Genomic DNA, 22,845 nt, shown 5'->3' with positions numbered 1-22,845 from the left:
TAGACATTTTAGTTTCTTTCGAATTACAATTAACTTAATCAGTTTGTTCGTTTCTTCTTTCTTGCAGCCATTTATAATAATTCGTCACGAATATAGCAGTATTCATTTCCATCTAAACGGCGTAACAAACATCTTGGCATTTGAAGACGGCGCTCCAAGTTCCCTTTAAATGCTGCTAGCAAATGAGAGGCCTGCGGTATTGCCACGTTTATTTCGTACACATTCACTTCAGTCTATTCCCCGCCACCTGTTCGCGCTGTAGTTCGTCTGCTTAGCCAAGTCATAGCCGCACCCCTTTACCACTTGGCAACGTCGCATCAGAACTTGTGTTTTATTCGTTTAGCTGAAATGCCAAGATGTTTGTCACGGGCTTTAGTTCAGTATTCTCAACATATACCTTTAACTTCCTTGAGGTTGTTAAGCGTCGTTTTTGTCTATTTCATATTTATTTCCTTGCTCTCCAAATTAAGCTCTTCTACCGTGACTTGCAGTTCCACGTGCATTTCGCACACAGAATGATGTCATCAGCGAAACAAAGACGGTTGAGATATTTTCTGTTTATGCTTATCCTTTTGTTCTCCCAGTCTAAAAACCTAAAACTTTATAAAAAATTAAACCTACGAGAAATCGTATTATGCTATCCATAATTTTGCGGTAGGAACAAAATTCGAAATCAACTCTATGGAGATAGTTATAAAAACCTTAAGTTTAAAATTTGGTCGAGATCGTTGAACGGTAATGAGTGTGCATCATCAGAACGAACGGACGAATATACAACCAACATCTCACTTTAGATACGTGCCATGAAACATATAAATCAGCTGAAACCTCGAATACGAGTTGAGTTGAGTTCACTTTGAGTTTAACGCCCCTCTCAGTAGCGAGACTATATGAGACGGGACCTACTGATTAACGTGAAATCCGAACCACATGAACTTTCGCCCGGAATCGAATCCGGATCTCTCATATCAAAGGCGCGTACGAATCTCGCATTTGGTATTTTCATGATTATCATACCTTCCTCTCTCTCCTATCATCTCGAAAGCGAAATAGCATTAAAGAAAAGTTTGTCAGATCTAGAGATGCAAAAAAGCCGGCTTTTTTGAATCGATGTTTTTTTTCACATAAAAAGCCGGCTTTTTTGGAAAAAAAACGAGAATTTTGGATATTTTGGCTTTTTTCATTTTCATGATTTTTCTATCCAAATAGCTTTCTTATAGTATATTCTATAGTTAGATAAGATTTCCACGACCTGAATGCCATATTTAGCTCTGTAATTCACCATCAAGACGGATGGAGCACATATTTTACGATTTAAAGCTAACATGAAGAATGTAGTATTTGAGGGCAATTTTACAGGTTATTTAACTTTATTTTAACTTTTGAGTTATCGACATTTTTTTCCTTCTCTAGATCATTTTAGTTTGTCATCCGTGTTTCATTTCTAAGAGCTTAGTACTCCAGCTTCTAACACGAAAGTTAAACTTACGTTTTCCTATATATCCGTCAAAGCATACGTTTTTCAATATGTCCGTCAAACCGTACTTCCACATTTCTGTTATACTGTAGTTGTGCAATGATTTAGCAATAATTTTCCAGATACAACCTTGAATACCAATTTATACAAATAATCAATAGCGGATTTAGAAAAGTACTTTGGGAGGTGCTTGAAGTTTATGAGTACAGGCATAACTAATATTTCGTTTCGTTTATATGTTTAGCAATAATCTTCCGGATACAACCTTGAAGATCATTTTATACTGAGAATCAGTGGCGAATTTAAAAAAGTGTTTTGGGAGGGGTTTTCTTACTACTAATGTTTAGTTTTTCTAAATATTCGTAATTTTTATTTGACGGGAGCTTAAAGTTTATGAGTAAAGGCATAACTAATAGATATTTCGTTCGTTTTAAACATTCCACAACTTTGGAGAACAGGCTTCAGTCCGAAAGACCGATCCTCTAACCTTCGCAAAACCGTCACTGCTGGTAATTAGTAATAATAACGATTTAAAAACAATAAGAAAGGAAGTCGGCCAACTGCTACACTCCTAGTCGGCCAGTACACGCACTATTTCTACATTCTCAGATGGAATGAAGGAAGGCTTTGTCAGAATGGTCGAATGCTGGGTTGAATCCCGGACTTCCCGATAGAAGCGCAAAAGCCTACCACTCAGTCACGTTTGTTGTGCAGTTGTATTTAGCTTAACTTAAATATATTCCGTAGTCTTTTTTTTTTCTTTTTTGTTCCGTAATGATATGTTGAATCCCTCTTGTTAAAAATTCAGAAAACTTGAGGACTGGGTAAACCGTGATGGTGGTCAAGGGCGCCCATGTTGTGGTTTCCAAGGAGGGGAAGTATAAGCGACGTTTCAAAAATAGTTTCAAATTTTGCTGTAACTAATGTAAAAATCCTATTGGAATTTCAATATTCTGAAGTACATTTTCCTCTAGGGGGGGCAAGCGCCCCCTTAACCCCCCTGATGGGCGCCCTTGATGGTGGTTATAAAAAACTTGACTGTAGAATTTCAAGAATATACAGAACCATGTGCAGCCTTTAATTGTATCATACAAATCTAAGTATTTCTCTTATGTTTTATTTTAATTTTATTTTGTTTCAAAAAGAGGGTATGGAATATTTTGAAGTAAAAATACTACATACAATTTTGCTAGTTATTTGTGTATTTTTTGAAAGAAGTTTTTACTCTTAGGGTTGGCTCGTTTACACCAGCTGTTTTTTTTTTAAATAACTGGTTTAAACTAAAAAAATTAAAAGAACAAAAATGCGAATCGTGTGAACTTCATAGTGACGTTTCACATGTCAAACCATCTGCATTAGTCTTATTTCCTTTTCACCTTTTAATCAAGGTGTCCCATGTTCAATTCTCGGTCGAACCACAACCCTTCTTTCATGTGTAAACCAAGTACTCTTTTGGATGTCACTTTAAGCGAAAGTCTTCTCCTTGATAACCTCGGTATTACGTAAGGATATTAAGCCTAAACATACAAAACGAAACCAAATTATATATTTCTGCATGCCTGTTGTTTTATAAAGAAGCAAAGGTTGTTTTATAAAGAAGCAATATATTGATTAAAATTGGTAAAATTTATCGATTGCCTACTTAGCTTCCAACATTAGCTTGGATTGGACTTTCAATGATACCTACATACTAAATTTGTAATTTAATACCTCAGTTTTAGAAAAATAAACACACTGCTGAACAAGACTGCACTTATTTAATATAAAAATACATTTACACGTGACGTTTCGATCTTCTATCCAAGATCCTCATCAGACGTGAGTGTACGTCTGATGAGGATCTTGGATAGAAGATCGAAACGTCACGTGTAAATGTGTTTTTATATTAAATAAGTGCAGTCTTGTTCAGCAGTGTGTTTATTTTTCTGATTTTATTCGCAAGACGTTGACTATGATTGTGTGTCACTCAGTTTTAGCGTACTGATTATAATACGTTGACCTTTAAATTTTACAGGATTTTCCCGTTATTGTTTTACATTTAAAAGAATGACGGGATTTTCCCGATGGCTAGGGTGGGAGTTTCTCAATTTAAGAAATTTACTGATCGGACTTCTTTAAGCTTATGGGACCTCTTCCAGCATAACCCCGTTGTTGAATAATAACACCAAGGTGAAACAAACTTATTTCTGTGAATATGTATTACAAATACATAAAGCAAAATATCTAAATCAAAAAACCTGGTTTAAACCCCAAAAAAGCCTGGTTTAAACTGCCCCCCCAAAACGGGTTTTTGGCATTTTCAGAAACAACCATGGTTCTTGCCAACTTTGCTTACTTTTGTATATAGGAGGTTAAAATGTGTTTATTATATACATTGGTTAATCCTTTGGAATTCATAATGTAAAAATGTTGAAGTAAAATTGTTTAAAATATCTTTTCGAAATTCATGGTTTACTTTCGAGGTTTTATATTATTATCGGCATCAACCACTAATTAAATGACTTTCTGTGTTATAGAGAAGCGAAACAAAGTCTGCTTTATCGATTTAAAGCAGAATTTTGAAAAAAGCACAAAATTTCCCAAGCAAAAAAGCAAAGCAGAAAAAACCGAGTTTTTTTCCAAAAAAGCCGGTTTTTTTCCGAGCCCTTGCATCTCTAGTCAGATCTGATATAAATCATGCTCAAAGTAAAAAAGAACAGAACCATTTATTCAGAATAGTACAATATCATTTAAAGAAATAAACACTGCACTTCATTTTATACCTCTCCAATCTCATCCAAATATTCATAGCTATACTCTGGCCGGTGAATGATAATTTCTGACAGCTCAGCTCGCGAGGACGACTGAGGAGTGCGGTGTTGCTATGTGCTTCTCGCGCAAGGGGAGAATCGTCTGCTCCTTCGTTGAGGGTGAAAGGGGCTGAGTGAAAGTTTGACAATGTGCGGTGATTACCATGGAGGCGCGACATGTTCTGAGCCTAAGGTTGGTTGACCTGCTGTATTCTGCTCGCTCGGCGTGGCCTCGTGCAAAGCTGTCAGAAATCATCGTTCACCGGCCAGGGTATAAGACTATATTATTTAATCCACAACTCAAGAACACTACCATAACAGACTTACTGTCATTAGATGTCATCAAAGAAAATACAAACATTTTACCAATTAAGCATAACAAAAGGATTCAAGACAGTGAAAAGTTTAAATTCTTGACGAACAGAAAGAGTTACAGTGCCAATGGCTTCCGCTAATAATTGCAATTCAGACTTGATATACCTAATTGTATCTCCAGTTTCCTAATAGTGAATCTTACGAAAGTTATTGGCAATGAAATTTTTTCAAGGCTGCATAACGAAGCACTTTCAGGACAATCTAGAACCTTATGACAGAAATGACTTAGCTGGGTAATAAACTATAAATAATATAAAAGGTCAGCGGGACTGTGGTGGCTAAGTGTACAGTGTTCACACTGCTGCATGGGTTTTCTCGGGGTTCTCCCATTTCCTTCTTCTTTCTTTAAAAATTAAAAGTTTAAAATAATAATTTTCTGTTTTCTTCTTATTCTAGGAGTTTAAAATATTTCAAAAGAATATTTTTTACCTGGGCTCCTAATATTATATTTTCCTTCGAACTCCATCGTAAAATGCACCACCCTCTGGAAATAAAACAGTAAATACACAAAAAACTGAACGAAACAAACATGACGAACATGAAATTTTTCATATACAATTTATATATATATATATATCTGTGACTCACCAAAGGAAAGCAGAGTCAGTAGTACTTTTGTTATTTTAAGCTGTTTCAATTAGAGCCTTGTCACTTAAAGATTTGGTATATTGTAGCACACAAAAAGGTTTCAAATTCAGAAGCAGCACTTTATGTTTAATTTGTACAAATTTGAAGTCCTGCTTTCAATGTATTATCAATGAATCTTTCTCTAGTATCTGTCCACAAATATTTCGATTTTGAAAATATTCTCGTACATTCAGCTCTGCAGTTGGATATGAAAAAAAAAAAAAAAAAAAAAATGAAAAAAAAAACTAAACTGTACGAGGCTATTATTTTGCTCTTTTTGAAACTTATAGAACATTACCTAAATATAAATCTATTCTTTCCTCCGTCTGATGTTATATTTATGTTATGTTTAGAAGTTGTATTTAGCTTCTCAGATGACACTACGTATTTTCGTAACCAAGCAATTTTCTTCACAGAAATCGTCAAAGCTGGGATCTTCAATTTTTAACAGTTATTTTTAAACCATAATAGGAGAAAAAAATATATCCGATTTACATACACAGGAGGACATTAATTTTGCTCTTTCAAAATGGAGCGCTCCGGCTAAAAGCCGAACGTCTAGCATCCCTTACCCTTTAGTTTAATGACTAGTACGTGCGCCTTTGGTGCATGTGATCACGGGTTCGATTCTCAGTGAGAAAGCATTAAAAATATGAACGCAACAGGGTGTTTTGGATTCCCCGTTAAACTGTAGGTCCATGTCTCATACAGCCTCTGTGCTGAAAAGAGATTGCAACAAACAACAAGTTATCTGAAAATTTCAATAAGTTCTGTACTTTATAAACACCGAACACAATAACGCTCTTTCGCACAAGGACATAAAGGACAGCCACTTTCATGTGAAAAACGAAGCAATTGCAATGATTTTACACTAGTAACCGTATACTTGTAAAATACACAAATCCATAAAATACATCTGTATTATTTAATGCTAAGTTCTGCAGTCTACTGAAATTTGCCCATTATAAACATGTCTCGATAAGTTCTAATTACGGGAGCCAGAATTTTTTTTCCAACAATTCATACTTTTTGGGGGTAAACTTTACAATACGCGCTCCAGCTGCGCATCGATAAGTAGGGCCGCTTTAAAAAGGGTACAATAGAGAAGGGTAGGGAAGAGCAGAGTAACATAGGGATAAGTAGAGTAGGGGTAGGAATGGCTGGGCTAGTCAGGGAAGTTTTGAAACAATTTCATAGAATTAACTGGAGAGGGAGTTGTAAAGTTAACACCTTTTTTGATAACTATATCCTAATCTTCATAAAGTGCGGTTAGATTAAGTTACAGTACGCTGTATTTACCTTGCGTTGCCCCCCTATCCGCAATTAGAATAAACGCAACATGTCTTTCGATGTAGAGTATTGAATTTTACCTGTAGATTTTGCAAGCGATGTGCATGAAGTCGACCAGCACTATTTATTTAGTTCCAGTGCCTTAGTTTTAATTCCCCATTAGGGTTAACTATACAACGCCCGCTCCAGCAGGTATACTCACTCAGAAACGAGAAATTACACTATTAATTTTATGAAAATGTATCAAAACTCACCTAACCTTAAGCTAACCCGTTCCTACCTGTATCCATATCTAACTCTACTCTATACTACTATACCCTTCTGAAGTGACCCTACTTATCGAAACGCAGCTGGAGCATGTATTTCAAGTTTACCCCATTGGATATCTCATTAGGAATTAAACCGGTAACTCTTTACTTTGGGCAAGGCAGCGATATACTGGCAGTACATATTGCCAAGCGAGCGTCAGCGAGTGAAGGCGGGTTAGAGCCCCGCAGGGCACGTTGTTTTATGTCTTTCCTTCTTAAGAACTGTAAATATAATTGAGGGAACCGGTTCAGATTCATTGCTTATTGTCACTGCCTTGCCCAAAGTAAAGACTTGCCATTAAACCAACTTAAAAAGGCCTATGTTTAGCAGAAGGGGTCCAGCTCTTGTCTCTAAAAAAATGTTATAATTTTGGTCATGGTGCCTTGGTCATTTCTGTTCACATTCGGCTAGTTTAGTTTATGTTATATTAGTGTAGGTGTCCTGCATAATTTTCCAAAAAATGATAGAATTTCGCTTATTTCTACTAATATTAGGTTGGTTTAGGCTAGTTCAGGGTATCTTAGGTTAGTTTATGTTACGTTAGGTTAGATTTGGTTACGTTGTTACGTCCAAGTACTTGCATCATTCACTTCTGTATTTTTTTTTTTTTTTACGTGCTTCTGGACCCCTTGTACTAAACATACTCCCTTAAAAAATTCCAGTCCAAAATACATAAAAAATGAGCACAGGCTTATCATGTTCGATTACTTGTTCTGTTTCCTTTTACTTGCAATGAACCTTAGGGTTATCTAAACTAATGAAATTCGGCCTCCTAAATTATTTAATAAAAAACAACGATGTCTATGTTAATTGTCACTACTCACGAAAAATAACTGAGTTATCAATTATCAAATACTTCAAACAATGGAATAATTAATGCAAATGCTAGTTACATAACGTACTTACGATATTATTTTGCACTGATATGTTTTGTGACAGTTTCAATAACACCCGGAATATACTACTTCCTCGTTCTGACGTAAATCAAATACAATATACACACTCCCGAAATGTTACTGTTTTTTCTACAAACTTTCTCTTAATAATATTTACATCGTTCTTCCCGAAACTCCAATAAACATCCTCTTCTGACTGACTTTGTTGCGTTGCATAATCACAAATAATCAACCAACACTTGTCGACGTTCGATTGACAACTTCAGTTTATCGTGGGTTACTGGAGTCGATCACTAACTCCTCCTTAATGTCTTGAGTTGGGTTACTGATTTTGTGTTCTGCTATTAAATACTTTTTGGCCTAAATGGATTATTCCAGAGTACGAACAAAACACTATCGACACGTGGACGTACAGCAAAGGGAGACGCAGAAGGAAAGGCAGATGATGTAAAACACGTGTATTTATCCCCAATTTGAATCTTTTAAATGAAAGGAGGGTGAAATTACGTATTAAGTGATAACATAGTGTTGATAGTGCTGACAGCAGGTTTTATATATTTTATTCAGACATTAGTTGAAGTTGATATACAATGGCTATTCAGGATAAAGTGTTGTTACGCAAACTGAAGAAACGCGAAAAGAAAAAATTGAAATTTCTTCAAATGAGAGAAGAAGAGAAATTGAAAGGTACGTAGATTTTTTTAAATGTCTTGTTACAACTGTATTATCTTTTCAGTACTGTGTTCTGTTTTCAAAAGTGGTATATAAATCTCCCTTGTACTAATCCCCAGATTCCCATGGTTAAAACTTTTACATAGTAACATATGCAAACTTAGTTTTTAGGTGATATTCTCTATGCAGCAGAAACAAACAAAATATTTTCCAAAATTACAATAAAAATTCATACATATTCTCTTTGTTAAAATCATGGAACGTGGAAGTTGATAAGTTCCATATGGTTCCGGTGAAGAACAGGCCTGACGTTTGTGTTTCAAGTTGCGTGCTGATGACCATCGAAAGGAAAGTTCTAGAATGGTGGTCCGCACGTATTGATGAAGATGGGGTAATAGCCAGGTTGGTTCCTTTCTTTAACAATGCTCAATACTCAATTTACACAAGTAATGCCGAACGAGCGATAGCGAGTCAAGGCGGGTTCTACAGACATGTTCGTTGCTTTTTTTAATTAATACTATTACGACTCAGTAGTTGAGACGCGGATTAGCATTCTAGAACCGTTCCGAGGAAACCCCCTCAGAGAGAGTAACGAAGTAGAGATTTTTAGAAAAGTGATCGGTACGAATAGTCTTTCAAATAATGGCATTTATTCCGAAGTTGGACGTCCGCTTTCGCCACGTTTTTTCGCTGTCATCTCTTTTCCACATTTTCTGCAATTTGTTATTAGGTTCATTAGTCCGTGCTCTTCACAAACTTTTAAAAGATTTTGCTCGTTATCAACGTATTGCTTCACAAATGTTAAAACTGTTAGTTCACAGCCTTTCTACATCCGCCATGTTGATAACGTAAATGCTCGTTACTTTCCCCACAATGCAACTGTTCGGTTACCTTGAGCCAAGTAGTTCCCTTCGCTCGCCGTATAGTCCCATGTTTATAACCGCTTATATATAATAGACAGATTTTTCGAGACATATATATTATCAAGCACACAAACGACCAAATTATCCAAATCTTCCTTGTAAATTTCCAAAATTTTGTTGGAAACGGACGCCCAACTTTGGAACTTAACCCCAAATAATAATAAAAAAAAGCCTTTGTTTACTGATGGGGGAGGGGGACAGCTTTTTCACTTTTGTGTGTGTGTGTGTGTGTGTGTGTCACATTTGGTCATTTTATGGTTCAGTACGTTAAATTGAGTTAATCCGTGTCTTTGAAGAAAATACAACAGTTCACTTTCGTTCCCCACATGTCACTATAAAGTTCAAACAGAAACGTCGCATGATACACAAGAGACCGCCATAACTCAGGAACGATCATAACTTCTTTCATTTTCATTTGTTTAAACTTCGGTAATCTAGCGCTAAAACACTTTACTCGAACATCAATTGCCAGTCACCGCTGTCAACTCACTCCTGTAAATCATCCTGTTTCTGCCTAGTTTTAGCCTCCCATTTCTAAACTGTTACCTAAAAGAATATTTTTTCTTTCACTTTTCTTCCTTTAAGTGATCCCCTAAGATGTTCTGGATTGTTATTATCTTGCCTTATGTCCAAATGATTGCGAACAGATTGATAATATGCATACAGACTGATGTGGCCTGGAAGTAGTTACGTGCTGTACTATCATCTATCCTATTTTATGCAATCATTTAACTACGGAATTTATTCGTAGTGCCTTAGAAATTGTTTCTTGTAAGTTATATTCATAGATTTACTTTACGAGGACTTCCTCTTGTGGGTATAAATACACGTCCGGACGTATGTCAGAAACGATTGCACAACATGCACGAACCAACTTGTGCTGGGTTCCTCAAATCCGTCGGCGGCTCCGGAGCTGACAGTATGACTTACAGTGAGTTGTTGTAATCTGACTACTGGGAATCAAGGTTAACCCTACCCTAACCTGAATAAGGAACCATAATCACTACCAAGTGAACCAGAGTCATAACCAAGTGATTTGGGGGAGAAACTAACAATACACATGCTATCTAACCGATTCAGGACAGAAGCATAGCAGGAGGGGCTGCGCGCTGGTGTGCGGATAAGTCCGCAGGAAACAGGCGCGTCAGCGAGGGAAGATATGCGCATAAATAATGCACAGCATACTTGTAAACATAAAACGCATGTTTCCTGCATTGGTGAAATTTATTATGTTACACAGTCTTTTTTCATATGCATTCATTCGTTTTAATCCTAATACAGCCCTTATGATGGTTTTACATTTGTAAACATGAGATACTGTTTTCTGCATTGTGAAAATTTCCTCCGATAGTAGAATGTAATCCCCCTTATCCCGATGTAGAATGTAGTACAATTGTCTCTCTTATGCACTTATTCATTTTAACGTAAAATTTCAATTTTTATGCCGGATTATTCTTAGTTACTAGCTGGTAATCTCAAAACCTCTTGTGAACTTTTGTTTTAAAGTGACATTACATGTTTGATATGCAGTTTAGAAATAGCGACACCTAAAGGTACAGAAGAATACGGGGAATCATTTATAAACAGTGAAACTCACATCTCTTCGTGGAAATCATTGTAGCTACGTTCTACGTTCTTTCTTGTGTTAGCACATGCCGATACACATTAGAAACAAGTAAACTTGAGCGGCGACACCAGAAATAATAATTCAAAACTTACAGCTCTTTCAGTACCTGTAATTCACTCCTGAAGCCTTCTAGACTTTTATTTTTATGTCGCGTGCCCACCAAACATACAGATTTATGATATGTTTTCAAACTTTTGTACTTGCTTACTCACTTACATGTTATAAACAGTACACCTGCGAGCTAATACTCCATTATAACGATTATTCATGAGAAAAAACTAGTTATTATTCTGTGCTAGGTGCTCACTGCAAGCAAGATTTTTGTCTTACGGTTCAGAGTTGGATAAAGATGGTGGGCATGCATGTGAAGGATGACAATTGCAAAAAGCTTTTTGCATTTCAGTTGCATACTAATGCTGTTTCTGTTGTAACAGATGGTTTACCTTTTCTCCGTCTTCATGAATAAGACCCTTTGACATTGCTCCTCTTTCTGAGTTAGCACACTTTAACGCAGTAGTAATCTGGATGTGTTGTTCTAACAACAAATTGATTTATCGTCACAGGAGGTTATAGGGGAGGTAGCAAGAGAAAGTCTGACAGCTCGCAGCAACGTTCTCACTACTCACGTGTCAAGGATTTTCCGGTGCATCCGTAATGATAGTTTTCTTAATGATGTTAAACAAGGTAACCGTGGTTGGTAACACTAGCAGCAAAGTAGGGCTGCTTTTTCTCTCTGCACGTGGAAAGAAACTTCAGGAATCATTTTTTCATGACTGTTTCTCTATAGTATTGTGTTAAATTTTGATGTGTTCTATACGTTCAATTAGTTGTATCAATTTTTACCTTTTTTAAAAAGATGGCTCTGTACTTTTAATGTGCACCGTGTAAAGATAGTCATAATAAGTATAGTGTTTTTACACAAAATTTGTATTAATACTTTCAAAACTTTTCGAATTCGTTTAATAACCACTGGAAAATAAGGGAGCCTGAGCACAATATAGCGAGTAGCACAGAAAATTAATTCGATAAAGGCACAGAGAGGGAATTGTATTTGAAATTATTTTGGCTTATAGTTGGGCACATGCAAAAGGGAACGTTTCTTGAAAATATATGTGCGGACCGAACAATTAAGTATGCCTGCGAAGCCACTTCACTCTGAAATTGATAACAATCAACAAGAATAACAAAACAGCAAGTTAGTCAGAATCGGTATATAAAGGTACCATCCTGCATTTGCGTGGTGGAACTGAAAAAAAATATCAATCAGAGTGATCGACCACCAGATTCTAACAATAATCTCCCTATTACCTAGGAAGAACGCTAACCATTATCCTACCTTCGTGTGGTAAATTAGTAAAGACCGAAGACTATGAGACGTTTGAAATACCGTAGGAGACCGGGGTTCATAATCCGGCGAGAGCTAATATACATCAGATTCCACGTTACGCCGTGGGTAAGCATTTTTCAGCTTTTGCTATAGTATCTGTATAATTTAAGAACATTCGAAACACCTATATATATATATTCTCCATAGCTACTGCCAAGTTAGTTTGTGTTTTTGATCATAAGAAATCATTACCTACGGACTTGCAACTGCTTGTCTTTCAAATAACGACAGATAGTTATTGTTATCGATTTGAAAGGTATAAATAAGTGAAGCGTGCGTTTTATTCCGTATTGTCTTAACTTTCTCCCAGCACACCGTTTGAAAATGGCTGCAGTGGGTACATGTCTTATATTGCTGAATTGGACGCTAAATACAAGTTATCCATGTACTCGGCCATTAAAATAAGGGGAATTCTCGTAACAGATGACCTACCGCCTTCCTGGTGATTTACTTCCGCTAAAGCAAAAGTGAAAACCGAAACATTAGCGAACTAACAAGATGGAAAACACATTGCATTATTGTATGTTTTGTATAAAAACTATTTTTAAAAGTTACGTATACTTATTTTTTACATCGCCATTGGAAAATTGGCCCCCTTCTAGTGACTTAACATAGATGAATTTTCAGACCAAGCACGGCACATTCAGTAGAAATGTAGGTAAAATTGTTATATTACTGCTATAATCATATATAACATAACGCTGATTGCAGTCTTAGCAGTAAATGGAGCATTGATGTCGTATTTTCCTCATTTCACAAAGATTTTCGTAATAAAGTAAATCTACTCAGATGTCTGTACCGGTTTTGATTTTTCTTAACCTTAAAGATCGTGTTGTATAAGCAATATTACTTAAATGCTAATGATTGGAAGGTTAAAAAGAACTGTAAGTTTCTGTATTTCGTTTTCATCCAATAAGTAACATGTTTTACCACACTTTTTCTTTTCTTATAAAGTATATCTTAATATCGCTTTATGCTTACGTTAAATTACACCAATGTGGTACATACCTACAACCAATGGTAAATACAGGGTAGGTTACCTGTTGCGATACGTATGCCTTGGTACGCTATCTATTGCGATTCGGACTCCATACATATAGCAGATTGGCATCCAAAATATAGATATAATTATTCTTATAAACATCTGGATAGAAAAGATTTAGGCATCCATACAATAATTTGTACTCTGTGTACTGTATCTCCCTGAGTGAGTGAGTCTAATATGAATACCTTACAAGTCATTTTAGAATATACGAATGATAGAATCCAATTTGTGATAGAATCCATTTTTCATTTTAGAAGCAGAGGGAAACGCAACTGCGGAAAGTACAGAGGAAGAGAGTGGATCGAAGGATGAAATTGCTAGCACAAGCAGCGGTGGTCGATTCGTGACTTTGGGAGAAAAGCGGCCGCATTCAGATGATGACGTTCCAGTAAAAAGTAAGTAGAAATTAAATATCTTCCAGTTTATCTTTCCTCGATTATGCCCTTTAGGCTAAGGGAGACGGATGTTTAAGGCGAACAGAATTCCTGCACCTCTTGTATCAAGTGATCTATTTTGATCTTAATTTTTCTTGATGTTTCTTTTCTCGCGCATCTCATAACATTGCTCTTGTTGATCTCCATGTTGAATTTGCTACTAAGCACTTGTTCCATTCTGTTTAGACCTTCTGTATTTTTTCTCACTTTCTGCCAACGTTGCGATATCGTCCGCAGATCTAAGCGTGTGTATTTTCTGTCCATGAAAACTTATACCTGGACTGTGAGTGGCCTTGATTTCTTATATTGCTTCTTCAATGTAGAGATTAAACAATATGATTACAATGAGCATCTCTGTCGTTTCTTCTGAATTGTTGCTTTTCAGCTCTCTCCTTCTACACAATTGTTATCTTCTGCTCTTTGTATAGGTTATATGCCATTCTTCACTCCTTGTAGTTTCTGATCCTTTAGAATCTTGAACATTTGCTTCCATTCTGCTTTATCAGACGCTTTCTTCAAGTCCACAGATGTTACTTCTCCCACGCGAATTCTTTCATTTATCAGTCCTCATAATGTAATTCCATTGCTTCCCTCGTTTCGGTATTCTTTCTGAATGCAAACTGTTTCTCTGTTAGTATTATTTCTGTCTTAAACACACTCTTCTAACAGATTGTATTTGTTTAAGATTTTTGAAGCATGATTAAGCGAGCCTATTGTTCTGTGATTTTTGCATTTTTCAGCACCTAGTGGTTTTGGTATTGCCACTGTCTTCCTGTTCTGGAAGCACTTAAATGTTGTTAATTTGTACTACCTGTCCTGCACTCATTCTGCTGGAATCTCATCTGCACCTGACGCTTTCCTATGTTCTAGATCTTGAATTGCCTTGTCGTACTCTTAACTGACTATGAAGTCTCCTCTTGTTACTTGCTCTACTTCGTCTAGTTTCAAATTCATTTAATTACTATTCACTTTCATAGAACGTTTCTAAATATTTCTTCCATGGTATCACTTTATCTTCAATCATTGACCTTCTGGATGTTTAAGTACATCGCTCTTTGGTCTTCGTAGTTTGAAGTTTCTCGTAATCTTCTTACAAGCTATACCTACTCTTCCTGTGTTCATATTCTTTTTTGTTTCTTCACATTGTCCTGTTTACCCTTCCCTAGCAAGTCTTCATTTTTAAAGGGTCTCATGTCTTATTCTTTTATATTGCTCTTTAGTCTCGTTGTTGTTATTGTTCAATTTCCTTCTCTCATCCATTTATTCCAGAGCTCCTTTGGTGATCTGTTCTTTTCATGTTTTCTCTTCGTGTCCTTTGGCGATAGTAAGTAGGTCAGTTATGCTTGACCATTTCTGATTTATTACCTTCTTTACTATTTTTGAGAAACTAAATTATCTATATCTGATTTTAATTTTGATCCCCTTGTCCTAATGAAAAAAAAAAGTCTCAGTATGTTTGTCTTTCTATCTATGAATAATGAAGATTTTTTTTAACCAATTTCAATTTATAGATGTCGTGCTTTGTATCTTTAAAGCGTTTCGAAAAATCCTGATTTTGGAGCATCATTATACTTGGCGCACTAATTATGTTCTTTCAGTTTTGTTTGTTTGTGTTCTTTTTTCATGCCTATATATGTGTGTCTATTCGTTTAATATGATTTTCCAGAACTCTTAATAATGAACCACTAATGTCTCAGTGTATGTTTTACGTTAATTCTAATAAACACTCACACTAGTAGATGTTACGTGCGCTTTGCTTGTCTGCTTGTTCCTAATAAATGTTGCTACTTGCGCTGTTACTTGTCTACTTGTCGCTAATAAATGTCGCTACCTGCGCTGCTGCTTGCCGCTAATAGATGTTGCTGCCTTCGTTGTTTGTCGCTAACTGATGTTGCTATCTGCGCTGTTGTTTGTCGCTAAGTGATCTTGTGACCTGCGCTGTTACTTGTCTGCTTGTCGCTTATAAATGTTGCTACCTGCGCTGTTGCTTGTCTGCTTATCGCTAATAGATATCGTGCTGTTGCTCGCTTGCTTGTTGACAATAAATGTCACTACCTACGCTGTTGCTTGCCCGCTTGAGGCTAATGTCACTACCAGTGCTGTTTGTCGCTACTTACTCTGCCGCTTGCCTGCTTAACGCTAATAGATATCACTACCTTCGCAGCTGCTTGCCTGCTTGTCGCTAATAGATGTCACTACCTGTACTATTGCTTGCCTCTTGTCGCTAATAGTAGTTGCTATTTGCGCTAGCGAATAATTGCATAAACATGGTCTGGAGTATGGTGTAGTTGGCAGGCAGACTAAAACATATAAATGAATGTGAACAATTAGAGCATTTAATTAAGCTCTATTTTAACCTATAGTGTGCAGTGAGCCGAAGGCTTGGGTGGAACAACTTGTCTGTAATACGTAATTTGGAGAACTAAAGTGAGTACATTTTGAGTTTATTAGCCTATTTATCATTTCAACCCCGTTTTCTCTGAAAGAGTTCATCGACAAAATTCGAAATATTGGAGAGGTAATCCTGTGTATTTGAGGAAATCTTTTGAAATGCTTGGTACTTATTTAATTTTCCATAACAGTAGTTTTCTGCATCATGCTACTGCAGTATATTTTTTCTTTGCTAATTGTACTGGTGTTCGATTCTGTGATTCACATCCTTTCAAAATGTATCTTCTTTCCAGAGAAAAAGAAGAAGAAGAAGCATAGGGAACAAGACGTAAACGAAGAAGAAGACAAAACTCCTGAAGAAATGGAAGGAGATTCAGCTGATTCAGTAGAAATAGAAAACACTGAACAAGAATCGCAAAGTTGTGAGTAATTATGCAATACTTAAACACTTATCAATTTAGACATGCTTTTATCCCTTGGGTCATTCCACTGAAAATTGCACGACGGTGGGTGCACGACCATTTTTGCAAATTCTGATAATTTGCACTCATTAACTAACTAATTAACATTGATACATGTTTCATAAACACAGTGATATGATTAGAAATGGCGTGTGGCAAATCATGAGAGAATCAGTATGTACACAAAATACAATATCTCAGAAATGAAAAAGGGTACAGATATGAGACAAAAATCAGTGGAAAGGTTATGAAGTAATCTTTAATGCAGTGCTGAAAACCTTTTGCCACTCCAGTTTCAAATGCCTCAAAATCATAAGTTAGCATAAGTCCGATTACCATTTTTAAGCCTGGAAAATTCTGGGAAGGAGTTGAGTAAAAAATGTCTTATATGGACTTCGTATTTGTTTCCACATAATGTACAGATTGATGAAATAAAAGACCATAGAAAGTAATAACGATGGTTTTTAGGCATCAAATATGGAAACAAACGGAATTTCGCCAGTGTTTGCATTTTAATATCTTTGGTAGGGGAAGTGCAAAAATTCTGAAACTTAAGCTGAATATCCTATAGTTCATAAATAAATAAAGAAGAAAAAGAAAAAACGGAGTGTTAGAGTTGGCAGGTATACAAACTGTAATGTTGGAAAGTTACGTATAAAAAGATTACAAGATACAGTTCAATAACATGAAATTCTTTCAGCTATAACACGTACAATACTTGAAAGTGGAACTATGGTAAATATGACTAGAACAGTAAAATACTGTATTACTAACAGAGCGTGAACAAAAGAAAAAAGGTCTTAAAAAGCACGTCTGATTGTCGAATAGCATTTGTAATACAAATTTAGGTGCCCATTTTTTTCTGTAATGCGGTAACTCCTCCATGTATGTGTTGTCAGTTCAAAAGGTTTAAGTATTCTCAAAACATGTAACAGAAGTACTCAGGATGCATCAGTTGACTTCGAAAATGATATTCTTGGTCCCGCTGGTTTAAAGAACCGAATGTACAAATTATTAGGCCCCAGATTGACATCTTCAGCCACTGCCAACCACCACTTGTGATCACAAACGCACACAACGAGGTTCTGGATGTGAAAATCAGAACAGTGCAATCCCGTTGGCATTGATGTTATCTGTACTTCTTCATATTCATGTAAATTTAAAGTTCTGTAACTTCGACGTATACGTGTGCTAAGCGGTATACGTGTACAAATCTGTGTTTTGACTTAGTATGAGGTACAGGTTTGCATTTGGCAAACCTTTTCTCAATGATAGGAGTATTAGCTTGTGCAGCTTCTGTGGGCGCAGATATGTAGTTTATTCCTGTGATATGCTTTTCACAAGACATACAGATCTTAGAACGATCATGATCTGGATTGTGTATGCTCTTTAAAGACTAGCTTTTGATGCTTTGCGTTTGGTTGTACCACCTACATCGCCACTGACCTTTGCTGTGAAGAGATGTAAGAAAATTTCACTCAACAGAGGTACCAAAGTCAAATTCGTTAATTTTTTATTATTTTTATTATTTTTATTATTATTATTATTATTTTTTTTTTTTTTTTTTTTTTTTTTTTTTTTTTTTTTTTTTTTTTTTTTTTTTTTTTTTACTGAGCACCTATCCCATTAGTGAAATAAATCAATGTTTTGACCTATGGCAAAACTTTCTTCAGATCGTGTATGAGTTGTATCTGAATATGTATACACAGCAATAGAGTCGTGTTGTAAATGATCACCTATAGTACACAGGGCATAATGTACCATGTAACATACAATAATACTCAAAAGGATTTAAAGTGTCTTGAGAATTTACCCAATGATAACTCTGAATCTCATCTTGAATTACAAACGTTTAATTTTCTGCAAAATCAGCCAATACTATGCAATCAATATCACCGAGATTGGCTTTACATTCTTTTAAATATGCAGATTGAGCATTTGAAATTTGTTTGAGGGCTAACAATTTCTATATGAGATTTCCAATGAATTGACTGGAACTCAAAACAATGTTTTGTTAAAGCGGACCTGTCTGTACTCAGCCGCTGTTTAACATTGACAGTTTTATCCATTGCTTCCATTTCAATATTAAGCATACCATCAATAATTTCTACACCAGGGCAGCTAAAACACACACCCATCATACACTCTTACGTACGTATATCACATGTCATCAGTTCTAACAAGTCTTAAAGGTAACATTTGGACGTGCCCCCTCTGACGCATTCTTGAAATTTTGATGGAAAAAACAGACGCAAACAACAAGGACACCATTTAGGCTTAAGGTACAGAATTTGGAGATATCTATTTGTATCATTTGAAACTTCTTTTTATGCTTTGTTAGTTACATGGTATTTTCCTGTTCTAGTCATATTTAGTTCCATTTTCATGAATTGTACATGTTATAGCTGAGAGAAATACATGCCATTGCCGTATATCTTAATAACATTTCACACATAACTTCCCAACGTTACATAGAGTTAGCAGTTTCTATACTTGCCAACTCTATATATATATATATATATATATATATATATATATATATATATATATATATATATATATATATATATATATGTTGTTATTATTACCATAAGTAATGAACTAAATGTTGTTTAACCTAAGTTTCAGAATTTTTGCACGGCCTCCACTGGAAATATTCAAGTGCAGATATTGACATTCCGTTTGTGGCCATATTTGATATCTTATAAAATTATCGTTATTCATTTCTACAATTTCCTATTTCGTCTATTTGTACATTACGTGGAAACTTTTCTCATGATTTTTCACACGCTATATTGGGAATATGGCTGTCGTGGACATACGGACTAGAATCCGATATTTCTAATCATACCATTGTGTTTACGAAGCATGTACCAATGTATGTACAGATTATCAGAATTTTTAAAAATGGTTGTGCAATCAATTTGTGGTAAACCGTGCGATTTTCGGTGTAATAACCCTCTTATGATCACTATTTTAATTTTGTACCGTCTGTCATAGTTTTAAACCTTCAATGTTTCGTTTAGTATACCGAACTGAATCATATAAAAATGACTTATGTGCAGTTTGTTATGTAGTTAGAGAAATTAGTATAGCAAATTGTTGCTCGTACATTTTTTCTTCTTTATTTTATACACTGTATTCTATCTAGATGATATAGAAATGTCATAACTGCTCAATTGACAGTTTTGTACAGTAATCAAAAATTACGTTTGCATACATGAAAAATAAATATAATACATTGAAACCTCCCTTAGCGCAAAAAATACGTTCTGCAATTTGGAAATAAATCTGCACTGCAGTACGTTAGACAGAATATCCCTTCCCTGCAAAGTACCTTTATCATAAATCACCAAGCCACCATATCAGAATACCTTTATTAACTCGTGAACCACCATACAGAACAGTTGCAGGATGAGATTCTCATTTTCTCGGTCCACAATAAATTGCTACGTGGTGAAAAACCTGGGAAATCTTCAATGAGTAAACACAATTGTGGAGAGCGACTCGTACATGCAAGAATTTATGTGGAACCTTTCCCTTCTCTAACAGATTCACTTCTTTTTGTCTTGAAGTTTTGGATTTTTCCCTAGAACTTCGAAGATAAAGAATCAAACATCGTTAGAGTCACGGTGCAATTTCAATGAGAAATATTTCCTTCTCACCCTGTTTAGCCCTTTTAAGGACTTGGGGTTTTGGGGTATTTTTTAGACTTCTAGTCAAGCAGCTATTGCGTCGTCACTATTTATCCTAGGCTCATGGTTCATGTCTTATTCTTTTCAGAATAGAGCAGGCTTTCAAATGATACCACTTACATGTCCATACCGTATACCAGGAGAGGGAAGAGGGAAAAATTGATGGGAAAGGGAGAATTTCAGGGATTTTTTTTGTCACAATTTGGGCTCCTCTGGAATGGCCCTGTGTGAACGTAGAGATCTGAAAAAAAATCTGATAAATACTACTCGGTAGACTGAATATGTGTACCAAATGTCAAGCTTCTATCTTGAATAGTAAGGGCGGGAAAAAAAAATATCTATAATCCCTACAATGCCCCAGATTACCGCAAAAGACCCTGATCTCAGGTAAAAAAATTTACTGAGACATCCATATTCATCCAGGAATCATGGTTCGCCCATCATTCTCTTCAGAATAATACTGACTTTCAAACGGTACCACTCACATGCTCCCATCGTGTATCTCAGGTGGGAAAATGGCAAAGAAAGGGATTTTTTGGTTGAAATATCCCTCTTTTCAACTTTTTGTTCCTCTGCCCCCCCCCCCCCCCCTGTTTTAACGCAGAGATCTGAAAAAAGTCTGATAAATACTACTCGGTGTACTGAATGTTCGTGACTCACAATACCACACATTCCCGTATAAAAAAGGTTCTTGGGTAAAAATTCCCTGAAACACCCCTAATTATCCTAGGATCATGGTTCGCACATCATTCTCTTCAGAATAGAACTGTCTTTCAGACGGTACCATTCACGTGTCTCCATCATGTATCTGAGGCGTAAAAATAGTGAAAAAAGGGATTTTTTGGTTAAAAATATCCCTTTTTAACCTTTTTTGCCCCCTCTGGAACCCCTTGTGGGGACACAGAGTTCTGAAAAAATCTGATAAATTCTACTCGGTGGACTGAATGTTTGTGCAAAATTTCAGTCTTCTAGGTGAAAAAGTAAACCCGCCAGAAAATAATGAAAATAGGCCTAACGAAAATATTTTTTAGTTATGACGTCATCACCTCCAATGCCTCTAGATCTGAAGAACAAAAAAAAAAAAAAAAAAAACCTAAAAAGCACAAATAGGAGAGTTACAACGCAAAGCAAAGTACCATTAAACACCTGTATGGTACAAATTGTATCAATTTCCTTAAAAGGGTTAGAAAATCTCCAGTAATTCGAATACCGAATACAGGATGTTGATATTAGCCTATATTTACATTGATAACTAACGTATTTACCACCTGCTTGCAATTATCGCACGGGCTGTGAATATTATAAATCTGTGTAACCTCTCTGCAACAGACACATCTCATTTAGGACAAAGGCCATATCCAGCGGTTTCCATTATCGGTTTGAGGGTTCCATTGCATTAAAATAAATAAGTAAACTAATATCCCTAGAATTATGAAATCTATAATTTAGAATATTTCTAACATTTCACGTAGTTCGGTAATAGAATGAGAAAGGTCCTGGATTTTTTTTATAGCCCTTGTATTTTACTGTTTCTGCATTGAATTCAAAGTCCACTCTTACACTCTGAAAAGGTTATTCGCATTTTCTTACTCTGGCCCCATATGATCTCATTTTTTAACAAGTCAATTTACGCCAAACGTTGAAGATTGTTCACTATGTCTTCTTTTATTCGTTACAGCAACCATATGATCACAAACATAAGTCCAACAGTCTGTATTAAAGTTGAAATTGTGTCAAAAGTAAATTGCACAAAAGTATTTGTTATTATAGTGGTAAATATATTCTAATTGATCTACATATTATAGAAGTTCATTTAAGAAAACAAGGTATATCAAAGAGTAAAAGTGTATTAAAGGCGAGTACGAAACTGTTACTTATCCAACTGCCATTCCTTGAAGCTTCTATTAGTCCTGCCTCTATTATTAATGTAACGAAAACTGCTCTACAATATGTATCAAACTAGAATGACTTAATGTGGTCTATTGTTGTGTGGTGTTTCATTGTTATTAGTTGGGAGTTAATACGACTTTTATTTATTTGCAGTACCAGGATCAAGTGTGGCTTTGGAGATTCTCACAGACACCAAGTTCTCTTCGCTGAGTGGCAAGGTGTGTGAAAATACACTGAAGGCCATAGCTGATATGGGATTTACGACTCTTACAGAGATTCAAGCACGAGCTATTCCTCCGCTTCTGGAGGGTCGTGACCTTGTTGGGTCGGCAAAAACTGGTTCAGGGAAAACGTTGGCATTCCTCATTCCAGCCGTTGAGCTTATATATAAACTTCACTTTATGCCACGAAATGGTAAGTGGATCATGATATACCGTTAACGTTATGATCTGGAAGGAATGAAATAAATTTAGCAAACCTAAAGTAGTAGTTTATATTTTGGGAAGTTGTAGTACAGAATTGTGTGGAAAATTGCATCAGTAAATTAATTAAGAGCT

The 22,845-nt window shown here is 35.8% G+C and overlaps 2 protein-coding genes across 4 annotated transcripts in view; one reads left to right on the top strand and one right to left on the bottom strand.

Moving 5' to 3' along the window:
* Positions 1–8,050, bottom strand: part of LOC145663026 (ubiquitin-conjugating enzyme E2 J1-like) — a 29,131-nt gene extending 21,081 nt beyond the window's left edge. The window contains exons 1-2 of one of the 2 annotated variants that reach the window (XM_081729162.1): positions 7,921–8,050; positions 5,071–5,125 (exon numbers count right to left, since the gene is read on the bottom strand). In XM_081729162.1, the coding sequence (XP_081585288.1) occupies positions 5,071–5,107 (37 nt within the window). In that variant the 5' untranslated portion in view covers positions 5,108–5,125; positions 7,921–8,050. Of the gene's footprint in view, positions 1–5,070; positions 5,126–7,773 lie in introns of both variants that reach the window. The other variant, XM_081729160.1, reaches the window with a different exon arrangement.
* Positions 8,051–8,133: 83 nt separating this feature from the next.
* pit (probable ATP-dependent RNA helicase pitchoune) overlaps positions 8,134–22,845 on the top strand; it is an 87,343-nt gene continuing 72,631 nt past the window's right edge. The window contains exons 1-4 of one of the 2 annotated variants that reach the window (XM_081729159.1): positions 8,134–8,450; positions 13,675–13,812; positions 16,536–16,664; positions 22,442–22,702. In XM_081729159.1, the coding sequence (XP_081585285.1) occupies positions 8,354–8,450; positions 13,675–13,812; positions 16,536–16,664; positions 22,442–22,702 (625 nt within the window). In that variant the 5' untranslated portion in view covers positions 8,134–8,353. Of the gene's footprint in view, positions 8,451–13,671; positions 13,813–16,535; positions 16,665–22,441; positions 22,703–22,845 lie in introns of both variants that reach the window. The other variant, XM_081729158.1, reaches the window with a different exon arrangement.

Source organism: Thermobia domestica, chromosome 10, assembly GCF_964235325.1.
Source record: "Thermobia domestica chromosome 10, izTheDome1.hap1.1, whole genome shotgun sequence".
Taxonomy (NCBI): Eukaryota; Metazoa; Arthropoda; class Insecta; order Zygentoma; family Lepismatidae; genus Thermobia; species Thermobia domestica.
The sequence above is the reverse complement of the archived record's forward strand: the minus strand, read 5'-3'. Positions and strand labels throughout refer to the sequence as shown.